General features: G+C 46.9%; 1 protein-coding gene across 4 annotated transcripts in view; it reads right to left on the minus strand.

The window, feature by feature from the left end:
- Positions 1-27,961, minus strand: part of GDAP1L1 (ganglioside induced differentiation associated protein 1 like 1) — a 37,563-nt gene that overhangs the window by 6,059 nt on the left and 3,543 nt on the right. For 3 of the 4 annotated variants that reach the window (XM_079783421.1, XM_079783420.1, XM_079783419.1), the window contains exons 2-6: positions 27,260-27,453; positions 7,489-7,681; positions 6,202-6,375; positions 1,516-1,613; positions 612-726 (exon numbers count right to left, since the gene is read on the minus strand). In XM_079783421.1, the coding sequence (XP_079639547.1) occupies positions 612-726; positions 1,516-1,613; positions 6,202-6,375; positions 7,489-7,594 (493 nt within the window). In that variant the 5' untranslated portion in view covers positions 7,595-7,681; positions 27,260-27,453. Of the gene's footprint in view, positions 1-611; positions 727-1,515; positions 1,614-6,201; positions 6,376-7,488; positions 7,682-23,674; positions 23,685-27,259; positions 27,454-27,961 lie in introns of those variants that run through there. The other variant, XM_079783418.1, reaches the window with a different exon arrangement.

Below are 27,961 nucleotides of genomic sequence, written 5' to 3' on the forward strand. Positions count from 1 at the left end.
AGCTGTGGCAAAGATGTTACGTAGGAAGAAAAAGGAGAGGGTGGATAGGGTCCTCCAGGCTGGAAGTACTGCAGGAGCAAAGGTATGGAGGTGGGAATGAAGCTGGTCTGCTCAGGGTCCAGAGAAGAGAGCCACTTGAGAACAGAAAGAGTCAAGGTCAGAGAGTCTGGGCGAGCCTGGATGTCTGGCTGCAGCACAAAGAAGCCATAATATTCATCGCTGATCAGGGTAAAAGTCACCATCACCATCACATCATCATCTTCACCAACCTTTATTAAATACCTACTGTGTGCTAAGGGATCTAAGCACTCTACATGTATTATTTTATGTAATTTCTCATCATCTCTCTTAGGTAGGTCTTATTATTATCCTCATTTTACATATGGAAACTGAGATCCAGGGAGGTGAACTACCTGAACCATAGTCACTCAACTAGTAAGTAGCCAAGCTAAGACTTAAACCTAGGTCTGCCTGACTCCATGGCCCATGATCCTAACCCTGGGAGGGGTCCTCTGAGATCTTTGGGGAAAAAAGAAGCTGGACTGGTCAAGGTCAGGGTGGGGAAGGGTGGATGGGCAGCAGCACCTACCAACCCCAGGGCTGGTACCCACCCTCATTCTCAAGCTTCCTCTTCTCCAGCTCGGCTTCTATCTGGTCCAGCACCATGGCCAGCTCCCCAAGGATCTTCTTCAGGTAACTCACATCATCATGCTCCAGGATCTTGGCCTAGGGGCAAGGTAGGCAGGAGCCAGAGGAGCTGAGTTGGCCTCAATAGAGCTGGGATGACCAGCTCTGCAAATCCAATCTCCAAATATCCCCTCAAGAGTATAGGATCCCCACTGTTATCAAAGCACCCTCAGCTGGTGCTCACAATATTCCTGTAAGCTTGGCTGTACTGCCCACATCCCTTTCATGGGCTGGTACTCTCATACACCAGCTGCTATGAGGGCTGGTTGATAGTGGCTCATAGCTGACCCTTCTCCAGAGAATTGTTCTTGGCCAATGAGGAGGTGCCCACAAATACTTGAAAGGTTATCCCACACCTTCAACCCTTCAACCCCCCTGCCAGGCAATCTGTAGCCAATGGCCAATTGATGTAAGGATATAAAAGGTTGGCCCCTGGCCTCAAAGGGGATTGACTTTGTGGTGCCATCTGTGCTCCAGAGCTCCCTGTGAAAATAGTTAAACTTGGTCCTTTCCTCTTTTCTATTCCTCCCATCCTTCCGGGTTCTCCTCAGAACACCCCCTCAATACCCAAGAACCTCTGTCCAATGCAGGCTCTGCTATTAAGGACATACCAAACACATGAAGACACTGAGGCTCCAGGAGGAGAGTGGCTTGCCCAAGGTCAAATAGCCAGTAAATGACAGAGGAGACAGGACTGGAAAAGCAAACAATGGATTTCCCACTTCATGTCACCAACTGATCCTCTACCTAGAACCAGCTTCTCCCAGTTGTTCTTTTCCATGGAAAAGATGGTGGGAAAGAGGAATGAGCAGGGCTGGAGGCACTCACCATGAGCTTCTTCTGTTTAGAAAGATAGGGCTCAGAGAGCTGGGGCTCCTCTTCATGGTCCAGTTTCATGAGGTCCGTGGTGGCGTTGGCTAAATGTCCTAGGGAAAGAATAGGAAAGGTCCTGTCTTTCTGTTACTCAGTGTACCCCATCCCTTCCCCCACAGACTTGGAATAGGTCCCATGTAAACACTGGTCTGGGAAGTAACAATATCAACAGCCAACACTTGGTAGGCACAACAGGCTGCAACATAGGAATGGGTGAGATGCCATCCTGCCATAGGCTCAGGATAGTGGGAGAGACAGACATCTAAAGAAACCCCTATGAAATAGCATGGTCAATCTGTAATGAAGAGTGGACAGAATGCTGTGAGACCCAGAGAGCCACCTGCCTGGGGGACAGGCATCAAGAAACCTTACTGAGGAGGCCACTCTATTCTTGGGGATGAGTAGGAGTTTGTCAGGAATCAATATAATGCTAAACTTGGAAAAACTCCTACTTCAGTGTCTCCCCCAAACCCCTTCTGTAGTGAGGAAACAGGTTCCGATGGGCTAAATAACGTTCCACACACATGAATAACAAGCATGTTTTGAACATGAATCTGCCTGATTCTTTTTTTTTTTTTTTTTGTCTGCCCGATTCTTGGTGTAGTGTTCATTCATTGCACCCCCACAAGGAAAAACTTGTTTATTGCAAGAAAATCTGTAAGAGACTTTTGGTGTCTTGAAACTTCCACCAGTGGTGAGGCAACTTTCCTGAAGATTTAGGGACTCGATGACCCACCTTTCCTTGGGAAAATGGCCTTGATGCCAAAAAGGCAAGGGTGAAAGAAAGTGGGTCAATAATGGGAATTCAAGTCAGCATCTTGAGAATTATCCTTAATGGGAGAAAGGTAGTGTCCTATAATCTAACTTTGAAAATTTTTAACTTTGAAGGTGTAAACTATAAACTATGGGCTTTACAAGAGGAGGTGGAAATATTAAGTGGGGTAAAATCTTGGGTTCTGTTCCCTTATTGGGGCAGGATTCTTTGGAATTCTTGGTCAATAAGTCTTGGACATGGTAGATCAAGCACGTGGTGGCACCCCAATCCTGCTCTGACCCCTCCCCTGGGCCCCAACTCAATTTGGACATCCTTAGGCTTCTTGAAGACATCCTGGCCTGACCAACCTCATCATCTTCCCTGTATTCTCCCCAGATTGCAGCATCCCCACACACACTAAGCAAAGCCAGATGCCTAAGAGTTGTCCTCAATCCCCCCATCTCCCTCCTCCCCACACCAAATCAGTCCCAGGTCCTGTTGATGCTTCACCTTAATATTTTTCATACTTACCTTCTCCCTTTCAACCCTTTCACTATCCCTGTTAATCTTCTGCTTGGATGATTATGATTTACCCCTGTCACCTGCACTTTCTCCACTCTAAGCCCTTTCCCATTCTGCCAGAGACATCTTCGTCAAAACACACTTGATCATGCCACTCCCCACTTAAAACCCGTCCCAGGCTCCTCACTGCCCTCAGATAATGTCCAAGCTCCTCAGCTGGTCTTAAAAGACCTAGGAGGATCCACTTCCTCTCCCCTCATTGACTCCATCTTTCACTGAGCTCCCCCAACTGTCCCTATCTCCAGATGGTAACATTTTAGCCACTCTAAATGCTTGACATTCCCTGAATGTGCCTGACCATTTCAAACCTTCAGGCCATCATTCACACTCTTCTTCCTCCCAGAATAGCCTTCTGTATTCCTGAAAATCCCCTTCCAGATACAGCTCAAGACCACCTCTTCCATGAAGCCTTTCCTGATCTTCTAGGAAAACTGACCACTCAGTGCCTTAGTCCTCCAGTGTACATGGTGCAGATTTCTGCCAGAGAATGCAGACACACTACTCAGAGCTGCCACGCTCAATTCCATTCACACTGTAGTCTATGTGAAAAGTGCCCCCTGGATTGTGCAGTGCACCTGTTCTGCTGTACGTGGAGATTTGATGCTAATGTACTTATCTCTGGGTGTTTGTGTCTCCCACTAGAATCTGAGCTTCTGGAAAGAAGTGGCTATGCCAGATTTATCTCTGTTCTCTTAAAACCCGGGACAGACCTGGCACAGAAAGAGCTCAGTGAGTGTTGAATGAATAAAGGGATGAATGAATAAATGAATAAATGAATGAAATGATGAAGTAAATGGGTACAAAAGTTGCTAAATTTCTGACTTCTGAGATTTCTCCATTCACCACCCTATCTCCTGGCCTGATAAAAACCTAATAAACATTCTCCCAGATCTTTCCACTTTGGGGCTATATTAAGCCTCATTGATGTTTTATGAATGTGAAGGTCAAGTACAGCATCTTCTCTCTTGCTGGTCACTGGGATTGCCCATATGGCTCTCTTTAGACACCAGGGGGACAGACCAGGCCAAGGGAAGACCTTGGACTTTTGCATCCTGTGAGGTCTCTCCACCCCTCTCCAGCTGGGCTGGAGCCCTGGGATCCTTTCAGCCTCTTCAAAGGAGGAAGCAGGCTTGGCCTGCGCTGGACCCCCCACTGCCTTCCAGGCACCTCCAAATGGCCCAGAGTAGGAAGGGGGAGCACCTCCAGCCTCCAGAAACACGCAGGGACTACCTCTATCTAGTCCAGGCCACCATCATTGCTCACCTAGATGACAGTCAGGACCTCCTGACTGCTCTGCTCATTCTCAGTTGGATGATCTTTGTAAAATGCAGATCCAATCATGTCACTTCCCATCACTGTTTCTCTACTCACTGCTCTTTGGATAAAATTCCAATTCTGCCAGACCTGCTCCCCAGACTCACACTATCACCCTTGGTCTATTCTTCAACCACATTGAACTCCCTTCGGTCCCCAGGACACACCATGCCCTCTCCTACCCTCGAATCTGAAAGGATTCTCCTTCTCCTTCTCCTTTTAACTTATCCTTGGATGCTGGTCATCCCTGGATATTGCTGCATTTCAGAATCCTCCATGACCCCAGAGGTTGGGATGGGCATCTTCTATGTTCCCATGGCCTCCTTATCAAACAGCTTGATTTTGAATAGATTATGCATACATACTTGTTTAAAAATTCAAACAACGTTAAAGAATGTTGAGTGAAGAGTAAATCTCCTCTCATTCTGTAATCCCTTATTTCCACTCCCCCAAAGCAAGCACTACTGGCAGCTTCTCATGCATCCTTCCAGAAATACTCCTTGCTTTGCAAGCACTTGTGCATCTATTTAACCTCTTTCTAAATCTGCTAAATAGCACACTGATGTGTTTTTTTTTCCCCGTTCACTTTTTTCCCTACTCTCTAATACATCTTAGTATTCCATATGCTTTAAAAACAAACAAACAAAACAAAAAAACAGCTGCACAGTATTCTATTGTGTGAGAGGTCTAGAATTTATTTACCCAGTTCCCAACTCATGGACGGCTGGGTTACTTCCATCCTCTTGCGAGCACTTCCTATACTGCAATGAATATCCTTGTACATACTTCTTGGCGCACACACCCAAATGTAACTGCAGGATAATCTCCAAGGTCTGGTCCTTTCTATGTTTGATATAAAGGGCCAGACTGTCCTGGAGAAGTTGTTCAAATTTACTTATCCCACACTAAGGAGTCCAGGAAAGGGTGTAATTACCTGGTCATTTGTCTTTGCTTCCATGGAAGTGAGACCCTGGGATGATAGAAGCTATGTCTGTCCTCATCTGTCCCAAGTCCCCGGCCCAGGGTTTGGGTAATAAAAAAGACCTCATGAATATTTTTGATTGAATGGGGATTGGACAATATAGATAAATCTTGAGTCTTGTTCAAAGATGAGATTGAGTTCCACAATCTGCCCCCTTCCCACCTTCAAACATTAAACTTATTCCTTTCAGAGGGGGTGACCATTTACTGGGCACCTATCGTCTACTTCGAATTATCATGCTTTGTCTGTCTGTAGGACCCATGGTTTCTGCGCAGAGCCTGGACAAAAGTCTGTAAACACTTGTTGATGGATACTCTGATTTAATCTAACCCCCATTTACTGGATGCTGGAAACAAAAGGATGAACTAGGCCATGGGCACGTCCAGGCTACCAGTACATGGGTGATGCTTGAATTAGAAATCAGAGACCCCATAGGGGGCCTTGCCATATCTGGGCAGCCTTCCTTGGTGGTGCCAACACTGATGTCACTCAATGCCGGGCCACCAACCTTAGCCCTGACCTCCCTGGGCCCCAACCCTAGGTGTCTGGGGCTGGGACTCCTGTGGGGAGGTGCCCAATTCCCCATGAACAAGACAAGATTCTAGGGAGATAAACAGCCTTGTAGCCTCGGTATGGGATGGCAGGACAAGAGTAGGGGGCAGGAGATGGGAATGAGAGACAGACACTGCAAGAGAGGGAGAGACATTCAGTGTAATATAGGGTGAATGAGATGGAAGGTCAGAGAGATGGTGCAGAGAAAGCAAGTAAGAGAGAGAGAGAGACAGAGAGAGAGAGAGAGAGAGAGAGAGAGAGAGAGAGAGAGAGAGATCCAAAGTGAGAGCCAGAGAGATTAACTGAGACAGAAAGGGACAGAGAGAGGAGTGAAGGAGGAAAAAGGAGAGTAAGATACACCAGTGAGAGCAAGAGGAGGAGGACTCCCATTGAAACGGAGCAGGTGGGCAAGGAAGGGGGTCAGCAAGGGGCTGGTGCACCTGCCCCGGGCACTCACTGCGGATTTCAGCCGTTGCGTACTTGGGGATCATGGAGTCGGTGGTGAGCTCGGGGTGCAGGATGCAGCCGTGTGTGTAGGCGTCCATGGGCAGTGAGTCCAGCAGCTCACGGTACTGCAGCACCCGTGCATGCTGTGGGCTGCCCGCCTCAGGCATCAGGGATACCACGTGCTCTGCGAGACACAGCCGGGGCTGGACCAGGGGCATGAGGCCCGACTCGGCCACCTGCCCCTGATTCAGAGAGGCCAACCTCTGGCACCCCAACTTCCAACCCCAGCATCCTGGAAATAAAAAATGTTGTGGCCCAGAGATCCCCGGCCCACACCCTTTCCCGGACTCCTTGAGATACAGTGCTCATCCAGTTGACAGGGGATCCTAATGGTCCAGCCCACCTACCCCTCCTCACTGGAGACCTCCAAGCTGTCCTCTGAGGGGCAGGCGGGAGCCTGAGATCCTTACTGCCAGCCTTCAACAGAAGCTGGAAACCTGGATGTTTAAAATGCAACTCTTTGATTTTTATTTTCAATGCTCCCTCGAGGATATTTTTCCATTGACTTTTAGAGAGAGTAGAAGAGAGAGGGGTAGACAGAGAAATATCAATTTGAGAGAAAAACACATCGATTGGATCTCCTTGATTTTTAAATGTTGGCAACTAATTCATATTCTTTTTAAACAGTCATTTCTGGGTCCTGATCCCCTCTCAGCTGCTGTTTGCAGCCTCTACTGTGGGCTGTGAGCTCCTGAACAGAAGCAAGGTCAGAGGGAGGGAGGGAGGGAGGGAGGGAAGAGGACATAGGATTCTATGGGGTTCTGGGGTGTCGGCCCTATTCTTGTCTACAAGGTTCTGGGGTGTCTGGGCCCATGTCTGTGGGTTTCCTGGGAGTCCACGGCCCTGACTATGCATATAGGTTTCAGGGGGCTGGGCCTGCTGGTGCCCTGGCATCCTTGGAAGATCTCTACCCTGACTATGGGGACTGTTCATGCCTGAGGGGATCTCTAGGGTCTGTGGCCATGCCTGTGACTCTAGAGTTCTTGAGGAAGGAAGCTATAGCCCCAGAGCTTCAAGGGGGAGGGTGTCTGGACCATGCCCTTTCTCTGTAGTAGTACTAGAGTGGGGGTGTTGTGGAGATCTGTGGCTATGCAGTTCCCAGGGGGTATCTGAGCCCGTGATTCATCTTGGGGGAGACTGAGCCTTGCCCATGGCTCCAGTGGGTTTCCAAAGGCTCCCCAAGGCTCTGGGACCCCATCTGAACCTGTAGGGCCCCTGGTGGGGGCAGCAGCCGTACCTCCTGTGAAGGTGCGCTCCACGTAGTCGATGATCTGGTCGTAGTCACTGATGATGTTGTCACGATGGATGATGACGGGCACCTCCTCACCCAGGTTGAGCCGCATGAACCAGGGCTCCTTGTGCTCGCTCTGTGGCAGGCTCACGTCCCGCTCCTCACATGCCAGGCCCTTCTCTGCAATCACCAGCCGCACCTGCAGGGGCCAGGGTCAGAGCGGGGAAGGCAGGTGGACACACAGGGACACTCTGCCCAGGTGGGAGTGGGCATGTGGGGAGGGAGGTCAGAGGTCACACACAGGAGGGGACACTGTTTCTTCCAGCCCATTCTTGGGCCCCTGGGTAGGGGGGCTATCTCCCAGGGGCCTAGGGCCTGGTGGTTACAGGGCTGGCTTTCACAGCTGGGCATACCTGGGGATAAAATTCCTGGTTCTGCTGTGTTTGAGCAGATTCCTTAAACTTTCTGAGCTTCAGTCTCCTTATTTGCAAAATGGAAGTATTAATAGTACCAATCCAGTGTCTGGTGTATAGATGGCACTCAATTCCCAATTATCATGATCATGATTGGACTCTCAGCCTGGTCTCCAGGGGTAGAGTCAGCCAGGAAATTGGCAGAAATTCTTATCGTCAGCAGCTAAATTTTTCAAATTATTTGAGAGAAAAAATGAGGCAAAAAAGAACTTGCCAACATCTATCGAGCCCTTTACTGTCCCCAAATACCTTCCCATCTGGCTGCTTGATGCTCACAGTAGCCTCCCAGAAGAGGGCAGAGCAGGGACTATCTCCCTATTTTTACTGATAAGAAAACTAAAGCCCAGAGAGAGTAAGTAACTTACCCAAAGTCACACAGCAACTTAGTGGCAGACCTAAACCTGCAAGCAATGGTTCTTGACCCCCCAGACCAGTGCTCTCTGCCCTGGGGGCTCCTTCCAGGGAATCCTGGGTCTGCCCCCTCCTTAGCCTTTCCCCTATGTCTGGGTCCCAGACAAACATTTGAGCTGGTAGAAGCTAATGGAGAGCCTTGAGGTGGGGGCATGTCCTAACCCCGCTCAAAATTTCTGAGCTGGAAAACAGCGATCACCTAGTCTAACTGTCCCCTTCCTGTGGACTGAGACTCAGAAAGAAAGCTGGACTTATCCAAGGCCCCCCAGCAAAAAGATGGCAAGTGACTCCACCCCTCCTGAGCATGAGTGTCCCTACACACCCAATAGGAAGCTCTGGGAACTAGGCATCCCCAGCCTCCCTCCCGGATGTCCGGAGTTAAAGACCCAGAAGGTACAGCATGGGGTCATGTTCAGAATGTTGGACTGGGTGCCAGTCTGTGTCAATTCAAATCCCTATAGCACTTACTTGCTGAACTTGGCTTTACAAATAGCTTTATATCTGTGTGCCTCAGTTTCCTCACCTGACCAATGGGAGTCCCAATGGCAATTCCCTCAGAGGGCTGTTGTGAGAATTAGATAATTAGTTCCTGTGGAACAGTGCCTGGCATACAGTAGAGGTAATGTATCTTAGCTACTTGCATTGGGCTAGGTTTTGAAGGCAGACAGACATGGACTTAAAGCCTGGTTCTGTTGTTTATTTGCTGTGTGACCTTGGGCAAGTCACTGTACCTCTCTGATCAGTTTCTGTGAAATGAGGAATGTAATCCACTTCAAGGCTGGCTCAAGATTGAGATGGGATGATGTGGTAAAGTCCCAGACAGGAGGTTAATACATGGTTTTTAAAATCACTGTTATCACACACACACACACACACACACACACACACACACACACACACAGAGCCCACAACCCCTGGTTGATGTCTTAAGAGTGCTTCATGCCCCATGCTCACAGCTAACATGAACACCCCTTTCTGTTTAGTGAACTATGGAGAGGGAGAGGTAATTGGCACCCAAACTCTCAACACTCATTCACAAATTCATTTGCTGAATTAGCCAGAGCAGGTCCTGCAGATGGCACTGGGAGGCAGGCACTCAAATCCTCACCCTGGCTCTGCCATGTCAATGCTGTGTGACCTTAGAGTCATCACTGCCCCTTCCTGAGCCTCCTCTTTCTCATTAGTAAAACGAGGGGCCGCAGCCCTGCAGGGAGCTGACACTACATTCAGACCACACAGGAGACAGGCCGTGGGAGGGAACCGCTGGGTCTGTCTGAGAAGGGGAGGAACTGTGGCAGAGAGTGAGCACCCGGGGGTGGCATATGTTGGGTCTGGGTGTGTTAGTGTGTGTGCTTGAGCGTGAGTAGCAACTGTGTGAATGAGCAAATGTGTGTGTGTGTGTCTGTGTGTGCATATGCATGCATGAGTGTATATGGATGAGTGCACCAGTAAGTGTGAGTATTCAAGTATTATATGAACACGTGTGCATTAGTGTGGACATGAGTGAGTATGCATGAGTGAGAAGGCTTGTGTATGTGTATATTTGAGCTCATGGGCAATGACTGCCCTGGAGAAGCCCCAGAGCGGTTGAGGCTGGAGTTAAGCTGAAGCCAAACCGACCTGTTCCCTTCCTGCCTATCCTGGCATCCTCCTGCCTAGATCAGGCTCCGCCCAGTCATCCAGCCTCAGGGCCAGGTTGGGGCCCCTGAATGGATGGAAACAGAACCCAAACCAAGCCCTTGCCTTTGGCAAGTCTAGACATTTGGCCTCTGTCCTGGCAGGGCATCTGCCCTGCCCTGAGATTCCAGTGAGGGTGCCAGGTGGGGCTGCTGCCTGGGGAGGGGACTATCTTTAGAGGCATAACAGTCCTGCTTGGAGCTGCCTCAGGTCACATGGGCAAGCGGCCAAGGAGACTTTCTCCTTTAGCTGAGTTGAAGGCCAGAGCCCATGCGCCATCCTGCAGGGGAGGGGATGCAGGAGGAAGCCAGGCCCAGGGGAAGGGCCTGCAGTCACCACGGCCATCTGCCATCTCTGCCTCCTGGGGGCTGGAGCAGACTTAGGTGGTCACCACTCAGTGTGACCAGACATCAGGCATCTCTGGGCAAATTCTCTTCATTGTCATGGTCAGGCACTGTCCCTCCTCACCAAGCTCTTATTTATGAGGCAACTGTGATGGGTTGAGTTGGTGTCTCTTCCCAGGCATTTAGTTGCTGTGTGACTTTGCAAAAGACACTTAGAGTCTCTGAGCCTTAGTTTATTTATCCCAAATACCTTGGTTTTAAATGAATAAACTTTATATTTTAGAGCAGTTTTAGGTTTACAGAATCAAATACCTTTTTTTAAAAAAAATGTAACACCTATGGCTTATAAATTCATCACTTTCCAACCCTTATTTATCAAGTGCCTACTCTGTGCCAGGTCTTGTTCTAAGTATGGGAGACTCAGCAGTGAATAAGGATCCCTGCCCTCAGGAAGCTGACATTCAGATAAGCAGTTAATATGGTAGGATATATTAAAAGATGGTGAGTGCAACAGAAAAAAGAGAAAAATACATCAGGGTAAGAATTGGGGATGTCAGGGTATAAGGGAGACAGGTGATAATTTTAAATAGGGTAATCCATTGGGGCAGCCTCTTTAAGCAGGTGACCTTTGAGCAAAGGTTTGAATGAAGTGAGGCAGTGATCCACACAGGGATCTGGGGAAGACTGTTCCAGGCAGAGGGACAGACAGTGCAAAGGCCCTGGGGTGGGAGCATGTCTGAAGTGTTTGAAAAGGCTGTGTGTGAGGAGGCCAGTGTGGATGGGGAAGAGGACAGAAAGGATCATGCACAGGGGCTTATAATTGAGACTCCCAGACCCAGGGGTCTGTGAATAAACGTAGAGAGTCCTTGAACTAGGATGGAAATATTACATGTTTATTTTCAGTAATCTCAAACTGACACTTAGCTTTTTCTTACACTATGAGTGTAGGCGATAAAGCATGGTAGTGTTAGCATGCCTGGAATATTGTCAGCACTAGGAGTCAGATATCTTCATAACCTCACAGTTGTGCCAGTTACACTTATCACGACTTCAGTATCACAGCTGTTATCAGTCCTGCCACTAGACTGTGTTATATAATGGGTTAATATAGAAACATGTCATTATATAACAAATTTGTTTTAAAAATATGTCAATAGCTGTACTTCAATACAATTGGCTTCCATTCTAACCCAATAATCCTGTATATTTAATTTTATTCAATTAAAAGCATTATTCTGAGAAAGGTCCAGGGGCTTCCCCTAACTGATGAGGGGTCCATGACCCAAGCAAGGTTAGGATGCTACAGTAGGACCTGTGGCCATGATGAGGACTCGGGCTTTTTCCCGGAGGGACCTGGGGAGCCACTACAAGCTTCTCAGCAGAATGGTGAGATTGCAGTTTTCACCTGTGGGCCTCCTGGGGGTGGGGTAAATATGGATATGGCTGGGGGCCAGTGCCCAGGAGCTTAAAAGGCAAAGGTAGAGGTCATTTACTTCTCTGCTGCCACATCTGGGAGGGGGCTTCTGGGAGACCTGCTCCATCTTGGGTGTCAGGACTGGCCGATGGCAGGACCCAGACCTGGGCCTATTACTCCTGGTTGAAGGCTGGGCCAGGGGCTCCCCACAAGTACATACAAGACAAGGGCAAACTCTGAGAGGATGAGGACAACCTTGAACCAGGCTCTCATACCATCCCTATCTCCCATCCAGTTCCCACCACTGGGGCCTGGCTCCTGAGGTTCTGGGTGGGAGGAGATTCTAACATCTGGAGATCAGGCTGATTCATCTCCAAACCTCCAACAACCTACACAGAGCCTGGCACACAGTAGGTGTTCACCATGCATGTATAAAACTTATGGACGAGCCCCAGTGGGACCTTGGTTAATGTGACCTCTCCTGTACCTAGTACTTTATCGACATCACAACACCTATTAGTAACAGAGTCTGACTCCACGCCAGGCACTGCTATCAGCACTTTTTGTGCATCATCTCATTTCACCATCAAAAGAGCCCTCTGATGAAGGTACTGCTCTTAGCTCCATTTTACAGATTATAAAACCAAGGCTTTGGAGAGGCAAAGCGACCTCTCCAAAGTCCCATAGCAAGTTCCTGGGGAAGATGGTAATCCCACTAGAGATTATCTGGCCTCAGAGTCTATACCCTAAACTGGGATCACTCCAAGGGAGACCGTGGACCAGCTTCATCAGCATCACCTAGTAGCTTGTTAGACACGCAGTACGTTGGGTCCCATGCCAGAACTACTGAGTCAGAATCTCTGGGGTGGGACCCAGCAGTCTGTGCTTTAACCAGGATCATGCAGTGATTCCAATGCACGACCAAGTTTGAGCAGTGCCAGTCCAAAACAGTAGTCACACTGCCTCTTCAACAACCCTCTCAGCAACCCCGAGAGGCGCTGGAATTAAAGTAGCTATTATTATTATTATTATTATTATTATTATTATCCCATTTTCCGGAATATAAAACTGAGCCTTGACCAACACTCAAACCCAAATCGTTTGGTTCCAAGGCCCCTTTTCTTTATAGAAACCGTTTCTCCATCTGGGAAATGAGTGAATGGAACAAAAGGATCTTCCAGAGACAGGCAATGGGGCCCAAATGCTGGGCCCTGACCATGGTGCTGAATCCGTGCCCCACAAACAGGACAATCACCCTGGGTGAGAGATTACGCCCCTAGAGGCACTCCTGTCTTCCAGGCGCAGTGCTGGGCCCTCACCCCCCTCCCCCCGCCCCGGAAGCGGGAACCCCAATAACTCAGCACCAGGCTGTATTACCAACTGCCCCCTAGGTCCCCTGAGTCTGAGAAGTGGTCGAGAGGCTATCTGTGCCTTTAAGAGCAAAACACAGCTCTGTATCTGGGCTGGTCTAAGATGAGTTAACTCCTTCCTTCTCAAGCAAGGGGCTGGGGCTGGGGGGGCTACAGACAGACACCCCCCAACCCCAGCCAGAGGAAGGCCCCAAGCCGTGCAGAGGGGCAGAGGCACTGAGACTTGAAAGGCCTGCAGTGTCTAGGACAGCAGCTGGGAGGCCTGGCCTGCAATGGGACTACTGGGCAGGAGGCTGGACCCCAGGAAGTGCTCCTCCTCCCTCCCGCAGCCGCCCCTCCAGCAGGCGGCCTTCCCAGCAGCGCCCATTCCCTTTCCCTTGCCTTTGTCTCTCTTCTCCACCCTCGAACAGACCTGGTCTTTCTGGGAGGGGAATAGGATGGATATTCCTAGAATTGGGGTCGGTGCTCTTGGGGCCCAAGACAGGGCCAGTCACCTCCAGGGGGAGCAGCCCAGTGCCTCTGTCCTCTGGCCTGGAAACCCCAGATTCCACCCTCCAGTCTTACACCAGGTCCCCAGGCCCCTTAACCCCTCCCCCCAAGCCTCCGAGGCACCCAGCGCATCCAGTTCCTCTGCTTTCTCTGGCTATACCTTCTGGGAGCTGAAGGACTGGGTCCAGTGGTACAGTACCAGGCTCTCCTTGGGCCAATGGGCGGGGCTGGCCGCTTGGGGAGCGTCGGGGGCCTCCGCAGGCTTGGCCGCATCGTTCTCAAGCGCCGAGATGGGCCACCAGCTGCAGTTGGTGGGGGTCAGGTTGTTGGGGGTCGCCATGACAGCCGGGATCAGAGGGAGGAAGGCAGGAGGCTCCGGCAGCGCGGCTCTCTCTCGCTCAGCATCACATGGCCTCGTGGAGCCGGCCCCTCTCCTTAGCTCCCTCCCTCCCGCTCCGTGAATGTCATCACTCACCGGGCGGTGGGGGAGGCGCAAGGGGGATCCCGGGAGCTCCTTCCCTCCTCCCCCCCGTGGCCCGTCCCTGGACCAAGCCAGACAAGCTACCAGTCCTCTCCATCAGGTTCCGTGGAAGGGTGCTTGGAGCCCCAGGGAAGTAGGCCATGCCCCCCAGGTAGCTCCTATCTCAGTTTTTATTTGCTTTTTGCCTTATTATAAAAAACATTTTCAGCCCTGGCCAGTCCCCTGCTGATAATTCCACCATTGTAAACGCATTCTGCCTCGATCTTCTAAGAAGCAAATATTTCTTTAGGAGAACGGGTGTTAGAGAGATTTGTCTGGAAATAGTTTGTCTCTCTCTGAAGCTGTTATTTTCTAACTTTTCTCCTGAAGGACCTCTAAGAGCAGGAGAACAAACTATGGTTTATTGTGTACCCTGGCACGGTTCTAAAGGCTTTACAACCATCCACTCATTTAGCCCTCACAATAATCTTATTAGCCTCATTTTACAGAGGAGGAAACTGAGGTACAAAGAAGCTAAATGATCTTGCCCAAGGTCACCTAGCTAGTAAGTGGTGGAGTTGAAATTCTAACTCAGGCTATCTGGTTCCAAAGTCTTAGCCCAGGGGTCCTCAAACTTTTTAAACAGGGGACCAGTTCACTGTCCCTCAGCCCATTGGAGGGCCGGACTATAGTTTAAAAAAAAACTATGAACAAATTCCTATGCACATTGCATATATCTTATTTTGAAGTAAAAAAACAAGACGGCAAAAACACCCGCATGTGGCCCGCGGGCCGTAGTTTGAGGACGCCTGTCTTAGCCAATATGCTCTTAGCCCTAAGATCATGACAACATATTAATATAAACAGCAGCACAGCAAACATTTATCAACCCACATACTTTATATGCATCATCTCATTTCATCTGCACAATAATCATTTTTCCCAGATGAAGAAGATGAAGCTCAGAGATGTAAATCATGGACCAAGGTCACATCTTCACCCCAGGAGACCGAGGCACAACCAGAGGATCCCAAAGAAACATAGGTTATCCTAAACATTCATGAGAACTTTACATAAAGTTCCTTAATATCCCCTTCTTCCCTTACTATAAATTTTGTGCTATAATTTATTTACCATTGAGCTAATAGATGCACTAGGAAAATAAGCTTCTTAGTTTCCAACCCCTCCCCAAGTCACACTACCAAGGACCCCTGGCCACATCACCTCCAGGCAGATAAGCATGGCTCTTGAGGAATCAATGGCGATCCTTCTATCCATTAACAAAAGTTCTGTGGCTCAAGGGTTTCTCTTTTTTCTTTGGCTGCCAAGGAAACTTGGAGCTACTTTTTCTGCTAAGTCCCAGTCACCACATTAAGCCAACCTCGTTTAGAAAATTCTCTTTTTCAAAGTGTCTTGTTCAGTTTTATTGTGCAAAGAATATACTGTGTCTTGAGGGAAAATTCAGAGGAATAATGCTTTAGAATTTGATCAAGGTGGAAAATCTGGCCCCTGTCTGTGTCTTCTATCTGATGTATCCAGGGAGCCAGACTCAGCATCAAACTCAGTGTGTGTTCATCCCCTCAACAAATATTAATTGTGCACCTACCATGTACTAGGGCACTTCAATGGCACAAGAGATACAGTGATAAATAGACATGGTCTGCTCATTGTATTTTTTCCTTAGCAATACATTTTGGAAAGAGTTTCTTATCTACACAAGGCTATCCCATACTTTGTAAGATCCAACACTGTATAGATGCACCATAATAAATTGAACAACTTCTACTGATGGACATATATAGCGGTTTCTAATCCTTTGTTATTAAAAACAATGCTGCAGTGGACATCTTTATTCATATGTATTTGTGCACATGTTTGAGAATAACCTGTATGATAATTCTTAGAAATGGAATTGCTGGGTCAAAGAATATGTCTTTGCCAAAGTTCCTTCAGAAGAAGCTGTCCCAATTTATACTCCCCACTAACAGTCTATAAAAGTGCCCATTTCCCTACACCCTTGCCAACACAGCATATTTTAAACATTTTTAACCTTTTGCACTCGCTTGCTTTTTTCTCGATTCCTGCTACTGATGCTAACCGTGTCGAGTCACACTCGACATCCGAGTGCAAAAAGTTAAAAATCTATGGGTGAAGAATGGCATTGCAGTTGTTATTTGCTTTTTGCCTTATTATAAAAAACATTTTCAACCCTGGCCAGTTTTCTCAGTGGTTAGAGCATAGGCCCGTGGACCTAAGGGTCATGGGTTTGATTCCTGGTCAAGGGCACGTACCTTGGTTACAGGTTCCGCAACCCCAGTAGGGGCCTGTGCAGGAGGCAACCAATTGATGTGTCTCTCTCATGTCAATGTTTCTCTCACTGCCCCCCCCCCCCACGTCTCCCCCCGCACCCCGCTCCTTTCTCCCTTCCACTCTCTAGAAATCAATGGGGAAAATATCCTCGGGTAAGGCTAAAATTTTTTAAAAATATTTTAAAACACATGAAAAGGCCAACAAAAATAGCTCAATGAACCCCCATCATCTAGATATCATCATTCTTAAAAACTTGCCAAATGTTTAATTTGGGGGAGAGGGTTTGAAGTATTTTGAAATAAAGTATAGGCATCATGATATTTCACACACTAACAACTTCAGTATTACTTTATATCTAACACGGGTCATTTTCTTACATAAACCAACACATTTTTCACATTAAAAAAATAACATTAAGGCCCTAATATCTAGTTCATAATTAAATTTATCCAGTTGTACCAGAAATAAATGTCTTCATTGCTGGTTTCAACCAAGATCCAATCAAGGACCATGTAATAAATTCTGTTGTTACACCTTAAGTCCTAGAATGGTCCTCACTCTTTTTATTTTTTATTTTATTATTATTATTATTAAAATATATTTTATTGATTTTCCACAGAGAGGAAGGGAGAGGGATAGAGAGCTAGAAACATTGATTAGAGAGAAACATCGACCAGCCGCCTCCTGCACACCCCCCACCGGGGATGTGCCCACAACCAATGTACATGCCCTTGACCGGAATCGAACCTGGGACCCCCCAGTCTGCAGACTGAAGCTCTATCCATTGAGCCAAACCGGTTTCGGCGGTCCTCACTCTTTTTAATACCCGCGCCCCCTCTCCCGCCCCCCATAACCTGGACTCATGAAGAGACTGGTCAGCTGTCTTGTACAATGCTCCACTTTAGGATTTGTCTGGTTGGTCATTGTGGTATGTCCTTTAACTTCTCATACTCGGCCTTTTATTTCCTATAAACTAGTACTTAGATTTAAAGGATAGATTAGATTCAGGTTAGACATTTTGGGGGCAAGAATTTAATACTTGATAGGTTGTGCTGTGCGCTCCATTTTGCCTCACATCAGGAAGTCCATAATATCTTGTTGTTCCACTATAAATGATGCCAAGTTTGATTACTGGGTTAAGGTGGTGACCACATCTCTCCATGTTAAATGTTTATTTCTCCTCTCCCCATCAGAACTTTGTGGGTATCCAGTTCCTCATCAAATGATGGTCCTTGACTAAACCAATTATCAGGGATTGTAAAACGATTTTCTAATTTTGTCTTTTCGTTTGCATTTATCAGTTGGCATTCTTTATTTGAATTTCAATAATTATGAATGAAGCTGACCAACCTTTCAAATGCTTAAAAGCCATTTACATTTCTTTCCCAGCAAATGGTCTGGGTTTCCGTGGGACCTGGGCAATTATAACACAGCATGAAGAGTGCTGTGACTGGGGTGAGGACAGGGGTTGTGGTAGAGCTGGGAAGGAACATCCAGCTTGCCCTGCCTCCTCAGGTGCTGACCGTGCCAGTGAAGGCTTTCAGGTGCAGTGGCTCTCAGTATGGGTTTCTCTGAAGCAGATCCTGAGACAAGAATTCAAAGACAAGCAATTACTTTGGGAGAGAAGGGAAATCCCGGGAAATAAGACAGGAAAGGCAGCCAAGGAAGGTGTGTTGTCAAGCAAGTTAGCACTGTGAGCAGCTGGAGCTCAATCACACAGGGAAATTCTGAGGCTGGTATAAAACACCTTGTCATTATCCCACCTGAGGAGGAAGAGAGCTGGGGAATTTGTATACCCAGTTGTCAGTCATTGCTCTAGGAGTGGTCCCAGGAATGGTAACTCCCCAGCACTTCAGGCCTGTCCTGCAGTTGGCAGAGTGGGTTCCAGTGACCACAAAAAGCTCCTTGGCAATAAATATGGGTGCTAGCAGCTGGGGGTTAGCTTGTGTGCACTGAAATGGTCAAAGTGTGTGTGTGTGGGGGGGCGGGGGTTGGGGTTGGGGAGAAACCGGTAGGGCATCTGTTCAGGGGCCTCCAAGCAGAGATGCTAAGGATGAGGAGTAATTAGCTACATGAAGAGAAGATGGGAAAGGGATGCATGCTCCAGGCAGAGAAAGGAGCAGGTGAAAAGGCCCAGAGGTGAGTGTGGATGGTGTATTTGAGGGACCGACGGCTATTCATCTGGCTGGAGGCAGAGGTGAGAGATGAGGCTGAGTGGTGATGCCAGGCCTGTTAAGCCACCTTTAGGAGTTATCACATGTTGAGGGTACTGGGAAGTTTTAATTAGGGAAATAACATCCAGTTTGGGTGCCAGAAATCTTAAAAGGCCTGAAGAACTTATACTGACAGTCCCATGTATTAATTCACACTGGGAGCTAAATGTTCCTTCCCAGTGATGGGATTATTCATGCCCTTCTTCCATGGCAGCTAGGGATGGACTTGCCACCAAGAGGTTGCCATTGAATGTGAACTCGGCACAGTGAGATGGGAGCCTCAAGGAAATATTTCACTTGGGTCCACTACTGGTAGATTATAATATATGCCACTATCCTATATAATAAAAGGCCAGGGACCATAAGCGTAACGAGAATAACGACCGCTCTACCAGTCACCATGAGGTGCATTGACCACCTCTCGGTCCCTCCCTCCCCTCCCCCTCCTCCCCCCTGCAGGCTCCGATTGCAGCATGGTGAACGGGGAACCACGGTGAATGGCGGGGGGGGGGGGGGGAGGTGGTGGCGGGGGGGGGACTGGGGACTGGTGAGAGGCGGCGGGGGGCGGCAAGTGGCAAGGGCGAGTGGCGAGGGGCAGCGGCAGCGAGCAGCGCGGGGTGGTGACATGGCCCTGATCACAGGCTAGGCCTAGGGACCCTACGCGTGCACGATTTCGTGCGCTGGGCCTCTAGTCTATAATAATAAAAGCATAATATGCTAATTAGACCAGACAGCTGAATGACCTTCTGGATGTCCTTCTGGACGGAGACATGGTGGTAGGGGCTGAGGCAGAGGCAGACATGGTGGTAGGGGCTGAGGCAGAGGCGGTTAGGGGTGATCATGCAGGCAGGCAGGCAAGCAGTTAGGAGCCAGTGGTCCCGGATTGCAAGAGGGTGCAGACTGGGCTGAGGGCCACACCCCCCCGCCCCCGCTGTGCACAAATTTCGTGCTTTGGGCCTCTAGTAATATAACAATAGCCATGAAGGTTTTCCTGTGAAGCACTTTACAATCATTACCTGAGGTGATATTTTTATTACCCTGATAACACAGATGAGGAAATTGATCAGATGGATGAAGTTATCATTGGCCCAAGGTCAAGAGCTAACAAACACCCAAGTCTATAGACAATAGAATTCTAAGTGTCCAGACAGATAAATGAGAGTATATTAATTCCATGAAACAATTTATATTCATTAAATGAGAAAAGTTACAATTAAAAGATTACAATTAAAAACAGGTTATATAATAAAACCCTAATATGCAAATCAACCGAACAGCAGAACAACTGGTCACTATGATGCGCACTGACCACCAGGGGGCAGACGCTCAACACAGGAGCTGCCCCCTGGTGGTCAGTGTGCTCCCACAGGGGGAGCACTGCTCAGCCAGAGGCTGGGCTCACAGCTGGCAAGCGCAGCAGAGCTAAGGACCCCTCGGAGGGATGTCCGCCTGCCGATTTAGGCCCACCCCCGCCCCCGGGAGCGGGCCTAAGCTGGCAGGTGGACATCCCCCAAGGGGTCCTGGACTGCGAGAGAGGGCACAGGCCAGGCTGAGGGATTCCCACCCCACCCCAGTGCATAAATGTCGTGCACTGGGCCTCTAGTAATAAGTTACTCTAAAAGTCCTCTTTAGTTTTGGTTACTATAATATTTAAAATGTAAAAGGCTACCAAAAAAGTATGTACAATTAAATTTTTAAATATTATAGAAGGATAGTCAATAAAATAGTTATGTAGTTAGACTGGGGTGGGTATAGACAGGAATAAAAGGGAAATTCCTAGTGATTTTTAAAAATTGGATTTTCTGGTTTATCTAGTATTGTGAAGTGAATTATATCCCCACAAAATCCACATGTTTTAGTCCTAAACCTGAATGTGACAGTATTTGGATATAGAGCCTTTAAGGAGGTGGTTATGGTTAAATTAGGTCATAAGGGTGGGGCCTTAATCCAATAGGACTGGTGTCTTTATCAGAGGAAGAGACACCAGAGATCTCTCTTCTCAATCAAGCACCAAGGAAAGGCCATGTGATGACATAGTGAGAAGGCAGCCATCTGCAAACCAGAAGAGGTCTCACCAGAAACCAACCCTGGCGGGACCTTGATCCTGAATTCCAGGTTCTAGAACTGTGAGGACATACATCTGTTACTTAAGCCACCCAATTTGTGTTGTATTTTGATATGGCAGACCAAGCAGACTAACACACCTAGATAGAAGTGCATTATTTCTATCATAAAAAATATTCAAAATTGTTAAAAAAGAGATACTGTTTGATTTCTGCCTTATATTATTAAGGACAAGCTGGCCCTGGTCTTTGAACTACAGGAAAAAGGGAAGAAATTAACATGGTCTGAGTGTCCTTTAGCCAGATCCTTTACAGAAATCCCATGAGAAGAGTACTAAATTCCACACCCGCATGTGGCCCGCAGGCCGTAGTTTGCATACAGATGGGAAAACTGAGGCTCATAAAACACTAAATGCTTAACCCAAAATCACCAGTTAGGAAGCAGCAGAGCAGGGAACGGGGTCCAGATACTAATGCTATCGGATCTGTCTATCGGATCCTGATACACCTGAGCTCTTTTCTCCTCATACCATTGCCCCATAGCGCAGGTGCTGAAATGGTCACAGACACAGGTGGGGTGGATGTGGGTGACATCCTTCAGCCTGGAAGGATCACTCAGGAGCCTTTGCTTCTAAGTTCTGAGCAGATAGATGGCTCTCCTGGGAGTTAGAAGGTGCCTGAAGGAATTCATTGTGAAAATCCTACTGGCTAATGCATCTAATTTCTATATGTATAACATCAGGGCCTGCTGACTGAGGAAGCTACAGAGACCAGAGAAATGCTATAAACTTGAGGTGGACCAGGTATGAACCCACAGGATGTGGTGGAGACTGTGAAGACCAGAGCGTGAGTTCCACTCTACATGGACAGCTGCTCCTGGCTTTAGCCAATAGCTATTCTGGGTTTTCAAGAACCTGGGAATCCAGATATTTGTTTTGAAATTGCTCATTTTAAAATTTGTTGATTCATTTTTAAGAATCAGGCGTAACAAAATATATTTGTGGGTTGCATCTAAGCCTTTACATTGTCAGTTTGTAGTTTCTGCTTTAGATAATTGTTGTCACAATCCTGGAGGCAGTATGCTAGTTAACACAGCCCTGTAACTCATAAACTGCTCAATCACAGCAGCTTTACACAGAAGCTCATTTTTCAATCACATAAAGTCCAATTAGCAGCATGTGGGGGGAGGAGCAGGGAGTTCTGTCAATCTTCCCATGTGGCATCCAAGATCACCCAGGCACTGATATCCAATGGTCATTGAAATCCAAAGGGCATTTAGTCAAGAAAGAGAGCAGAGGACCATGGAAGCATTCCTCACTCTGCCCACGTTCCCTCAGCCAGAATTCAGCCCTGTGGCTGCCCCCCTAGAGGCTAATCGGAGCTGGGAAACATAGTCCCTGGCCTGTGCAGCCCCTTTCCAACAACTCTATCCTATGAACTGGGCACACAGATATCTGGGGGATGGTTACCCATCTCTTCCTCATGTAGTTATTATCATCTCCATTTTGCAGATGAAGAAACAAATCTCAGAGAGGCTAAGTGAGCTGTGAGAAGTTATGCAGTCAGGAGCGCTGTCTTTCTGAGACCAATCCAGGGACATTTCCTCTATCTCAGTGTTTCCCAAACTTGTCATCTCATAAGAATCAGCTACACCACTTGTTGCACATACAGGTTCCTGGACCTTGCCCCAAACCTTGAATCCGAGTCAAGGAAGACTGTGGTAACCTGTATTTCCATCAAGAATTCCAGATGATTCTTACAGCAGGCTCTACACCAGGGGCTACAGCTTAGACTCGTCTTGGGAGCTTTGTGAATGCTAATCTCTTGGTCCCAACCCTAGAAATGATGACATGGACATTTTGTAAAACTTCCAGGTGACAGGTGACTATGATGTGCAGCCCGGACTCAGAACCACTGCCTTTGCTCCCACACCACACTGGATGGTTGACAGAGCCACCTGAAAGAGCTTTTCAAACTAAAGCAATAAGAGAGAAAGAGCGAGACAGAGAGGAAGAGGGGGAGAGAGGGGACCAAGGAGAGTGAGAGAATTAGAGAGAGATCCATGAGTGGGAATTAGCATTAAAAAAAACTCTTCAAAGGATTCTAATGTGCAGTCTGGGTGGAGACCTACTGAATAAATGAACCAGAAGATTCTTAATCAGTATGTTTGGATGAACCAAACTTTTTGTATTTTTAAAGCACCCCAAGGGCTTGTGATACCAATCCCTAAGGCTCTGCTACTCCAAGTGTGGTCTAAAGTATCAGCACATTGCCCTGGCCAGTTTTGCTCAATGGTTAGAGTGTTGGCCCTCAGACGAAGTGTCAATGGGTTCAATTCCTGGTCAAGGGCACAAACCTCAGTTGCAGGTTCATGCCCCAGGGGTGCATGCAGAAAACAACCAATAGATGTGTCTGTCATATCAATGTTTTTCTCCCTCCCTCCCTTCCACTCTGAAAATCAATGGAAAGAATATCCTCGGGTGAGAAATAAATAAATAAATAATCAGCACATCACTGGGAACTGGTAAGAAATGCAGAATCTCAGTCCCTACCCTAGACCTACTGAATCAGAATCCACAGTCTAACAAGATCCCTGAAGGTTAGCACACAGCTTAGTATGAGGTGTTGATCTAAGGCAGTGGTCGGCAAACTCATTAGTCAACAGAGCCAAATATCAACAGTACGACGATTGAAATTTATTTTGAGAGCCAAATTTTTTAAACTTAAACTATATAGGTAGGTACATTGTTATTAACTTAATTAGGGTACTCCTAAGCTGGCCTTTGCTAAAACCTCAAGGGGCCAAAGAGCCGCATGTGGCTCGCGAGCCGCAGTTTGCCGACCACTGATCTAAGGCACACAGGCTCTTTCTGGGAGGACAGCAGACCAGGTCCTCCAATTAGGGCTGGCTCACCTATTCTCCCTCCCCACCCACCTCTGGAAGCTGTAGAACCCTTTCAAGTGTTACCAGCATCGTCTGTCCTCAAAGGTCTGGGCCTCACTGCCCCCATGCTGTGGCCATCTGTTCACGGATACTTTGTTGGAAGGTCTGGGCACGTGCACAGTTTGATGAATCAACAGGGAGCTGCAGGCCCTTCCTGCCAGGGAAGGACAGCACAGACGCCTGGGTGCTTCACCTGACGATGTAAAGATGTGCAGGTTGAACAGACAGACAGACTTGCTTTATGAATTTCTGGGGCCAATCAGAGGAAGTTAGGGGGAGGGAGGTTACAGTTTACTGTGCCAATCACTCATGAAGGCAGTTTGGTTAGACACAAACTATTGTTCATGCAATTTCTGTGTTGGTCTCTACTAGTTTAAAAGCTCAGTGAGGTCAGTGGCTGAGCTACCTGTGGAGTTCATATTATACGGTCTAGCATACTGTAGCATCTGCCCAGTAAATATGTTTACTTAAATATAAACAGCTGACATGCCCATTAAGCCCTTGCCTCTCACTGGTAATTTTTGTGCACTGTAGATCAGGCATATTTTTGTGATCTTTAAAGCATTTCTGTCAGGTGTTCAAACTATCCATTTTTGTTTTCTCAAGTTCTAATTCTTTTTCATCCAGCTTATATTTGCACATTTTTTGTAATGGCAAAACAACTAAAGTATCTCAAATGGCCAATGAAAACGGGTTTGTTAAATAAACCAGGAGCTCTCTCCCACCAAAGTCCACCCATCTACCAACTAAGAACTGCTTATCTGAACAGATCCCAGGAAGATATCAACAGCATGGCTTCTGAGTGAGTGGAATTATGGGTGTTCTCTATGAATTACTTTTCGTTTGGCTGTATCTTCTTTTTTCTCCTGTTCTGAGCATCTATTACTTTTGAGTAGGAAAAACTAACCAATAGGAAGTGGATTGTTTCTAAACACTATTTTAAATCTCTATACCACTGTAGCTAGCTTTATATATTTGGTTATGTTTTTGAGAAACATGCAAGTTGAAAAACAGAGGGAATGTTTCCAATTACCACTTAGCAAGGAAGTTGAGGCCCAAAGTAGTAAAGTGATTTATGTCCCAGGGTACACAGCCAGGCAGGAGCAGAACTCAGGCCCTGACTTGCAGACTGGTGTTCTTTCCTTCTATCATTCCCTTCCCTTCCCACTGTGGACCCCTTACTGCGTTCTCTTTCACTAAGTCAGCAGTGCAGGGGTTATCGCAGGCATTCATGGCCTCACAGATTGTACACTCCATTCCACTGCCGTGATTTGTGTGCATTCTAGAGTGGAGAGCCACTAGACCAGGCAGGCAGCCTCCACATATGCCTTTGCTTACTGGAAAACCATAGCACAGATCCAACGCAGAAGTCCTATTCCCGGGACCAGGGCAGGAGCTGTATACCCACTTGAGAATCTGCTACAAAGGCTGCAGGCAAGCCCATGCCACTTTGGCCACATGGGACATTTTCTTGGGAGTATCCAGTTATTACTGATAAGTCCTCCATGGACACTTCCTCCAGGCTGGCTCCGGCTTGCTCTGAGCTAAATGAAAGGAGGGGGGCACTTCTCCAGGAGTCCTTGCCATGTTGAGCAGGGCTCAGGACTGGGCTCCACCTTTTTTTCATTTGACAGGACATATTGGAGGGAGTTTGAACGTATTCATGCTGCACCTGAGCCTATGCCAGCAGCTCTGGGCTCCACAGAAGCCCCAGGGGCTTGGCTCAGCTGTGCCAGCCCCGGAAATTCACAGGGTAAATAGACCATAAGTTTCACAGAGAGAAATGAAAATGAGGATTTCTTTCTGGTGTTTGGGAGATGAGTCCAAAGGTGGGTGTTGTGGGCCAGTGCAAGAAACATTTTTTTTGGAGCTGTGGTCTGTGGTCAGGAGTATCTCTGGGCTGTGATGATGATTCTTGGAGGTGGTTCCTGGGTCTGGGTGTCCACGGGGAGAACGTGCTTTGCAAGGGCAATAGAGCAATTCTGAAGGCCGGAGGATGGAGACTTAAATCTGAAGTACTGATGACTTCTTAAGGCCTATATTGAGGATTATTTTCTATACCTTATCAGGAAAAAACCAGCAGGCATGTACATAATTAAAACTTAAGAACAGACTGCATAGTGACAATCAAAGACGTAGATTTAAAAAAAAATTTAATGGTTTTTCAAAAACAAAACAAAAATAATACATGTTCATTATAACAAATGTAAATAATATATAAAGTAAGAAGCAAAAGTAAGTCTATTCTCCAGAAGAGGTACAAAGTAAAATAAGGTATAATTTTTCAAATGACCAGATTGGTAAGTTTAAAAAGAATGGCAATATCCAGCACTGGCAAGGGTGTAGGCAGGCTTTGCCAACTCCAGCATTACTAACACAATTCTTTGTTGTGGGAGGACTGTCTTATTTTAAGATATTTAATGACAAGTAAATATATCCCCAGACACTGTCAAATGTCTACCCCAAACACCACCGGTGTGAGTGGAATCTGGCATTTGATATATCTATCAAATACTAAAATTTGTGTCACCAGCAACTTTACTTCAAAATACATTTATGCAAGTAGAAACTTGTTTGACAAGCATTTTCATGCAGCATCATAGATAACATTTAAAAAAATGAGTAATGATCCAAATAACATCTGTTCCTAGACTATATACATGCCCATATACAGAAAAAAATTAAATAGCTCTGATGTAGAGAGCTCTTCAAGATAAAACTATTAAGGGTGGAGGGGGAGGGGAGGACATTTTTGTGAAATCTAAAGAATAAAGTTGTATGAGCAGCTGCATGTGTATTGAAAAATATATATATGTAGATATTAATATATACACATATATATTTTTTAAATCCTCACTTGAGGATGTTTTTATTGATTTTTTTATTTTGAGAGAGAGAGAGTGACATCAATGTGAGAGAGAAACATCAATCAGTTGCCTCCTGCATGTGCCCTGACTGGGGATCAAACCTTCAACCTAGGTATGTGCCCTGACCGGGAATCGAACCCACAACCTTTTTAGTGTATGGGACGACACTCCAACCAACTGAGCCATCCAGCCAGGGCGGTGTGTGTGTGTATAATTTTTTTTTAAAGCCTGGCAGAAGGTGTACTAATCCACAAACACTGGTGATCTATCTGTGCACCAGGATGGAGGGCTTCAGGCAGATAGCATTTGGAATTTTCCATTTCTACCTTAAATATTTCAGCATCACTTGTATCACTTTACAACAAGCACATTGTAAAATAATAAAGATAAAAATACGAAGTAGAAAAGGAAAGAAGCCCTCATTGGAGTCCTGCCTTCCTTCTCCTGGGATAAGTAAACTTGGCTTCAGGGATTCCTCATGCCGCACACTTTAAAGTTCTCAAGGCAGCTACATATGCACCACCTCATCAGATCCTCAAAGCAGAGAGGGGTAGTTATTTCCCTCTTGCAAATGGGGAAACTGAGACTGAGAGAGTGCAGTGACTTGTCCAAGAGCCAACCAGCAGAGTGGGAGCCCAGCTACACAGTAACAGGAGCACCCCAAAGTAACAGGAGCAGGTCCAGACACACAGGCTCTTATAACCATGGGCCTAACATGCTTGGCCTGCTGAAGCACTCCTACCTGTGGTTTCAACTCCTTTAACTTCTCTTCTGTTCTTATTCCTTCAACCAAAGCTGGTATTCATCTCCCAAAATAATTCTCATCCTTCTGGCTCTCCTTTGCTGAAGGCATCATGCTTTGGGAAGAGCAGGGATTTGAGATCTGACTCTGTCACTCCTCAGTTCAGGAAGTGGCTTCACCTCTCTGGGCTTCAGCTGTAAAATGAAGATAAACATAATAAACTCCTAATTGTTTTAAGGGTCAAAGCAATTATGTGTGTGAATGCATTTTATAAATTATAAAAGACTTATAAACATTAGTTAATTTTACCCAGCTGGAGTGGCTCAGTGGTTCTTAACCTGGAGTTTAGGTCAAGAACTAAAGGGGTAAAAAGAACAGCTCACTCTAATCTAATACGTATCTGTGGCATACAAACAAAGATTTGTTTTAAGCTTTTCACTTTTAATTGAAATTTAACATACACACAGAAAAGGTGCATATTCGATGAGTACAGCTTGTGAACTGAATACACTATGAGCAACATCAGATCAAGAAAGAGAATGTTACCAGCACCCCTGAAGCCCTGCTCAATACTCCCTTCCAGTCCTAACCATTTACACATTTTCTTCTGTAGCTTTACTGCTAGATTCTATATTTTGGCCTTAACACCTTCCTGATGTCATCATACAGATTAAAGTCCAAATGAATGAATTTGAGAGAAGG

The sequence above is a fragment of the Cnephaeus nilssonii genome (assembly GCF_951640355.1).
Source record: "Cnephaeus nilssonii genome assembly, chromosome: 11".
Taxonomy (NCBI): domain Eukaryota; kingdom Metazoa; phylum Chordata; class Mammalia; order Chiroptera; family Vespertilionidae; genus Cnephaeus; species Cnephaeus nilssonii.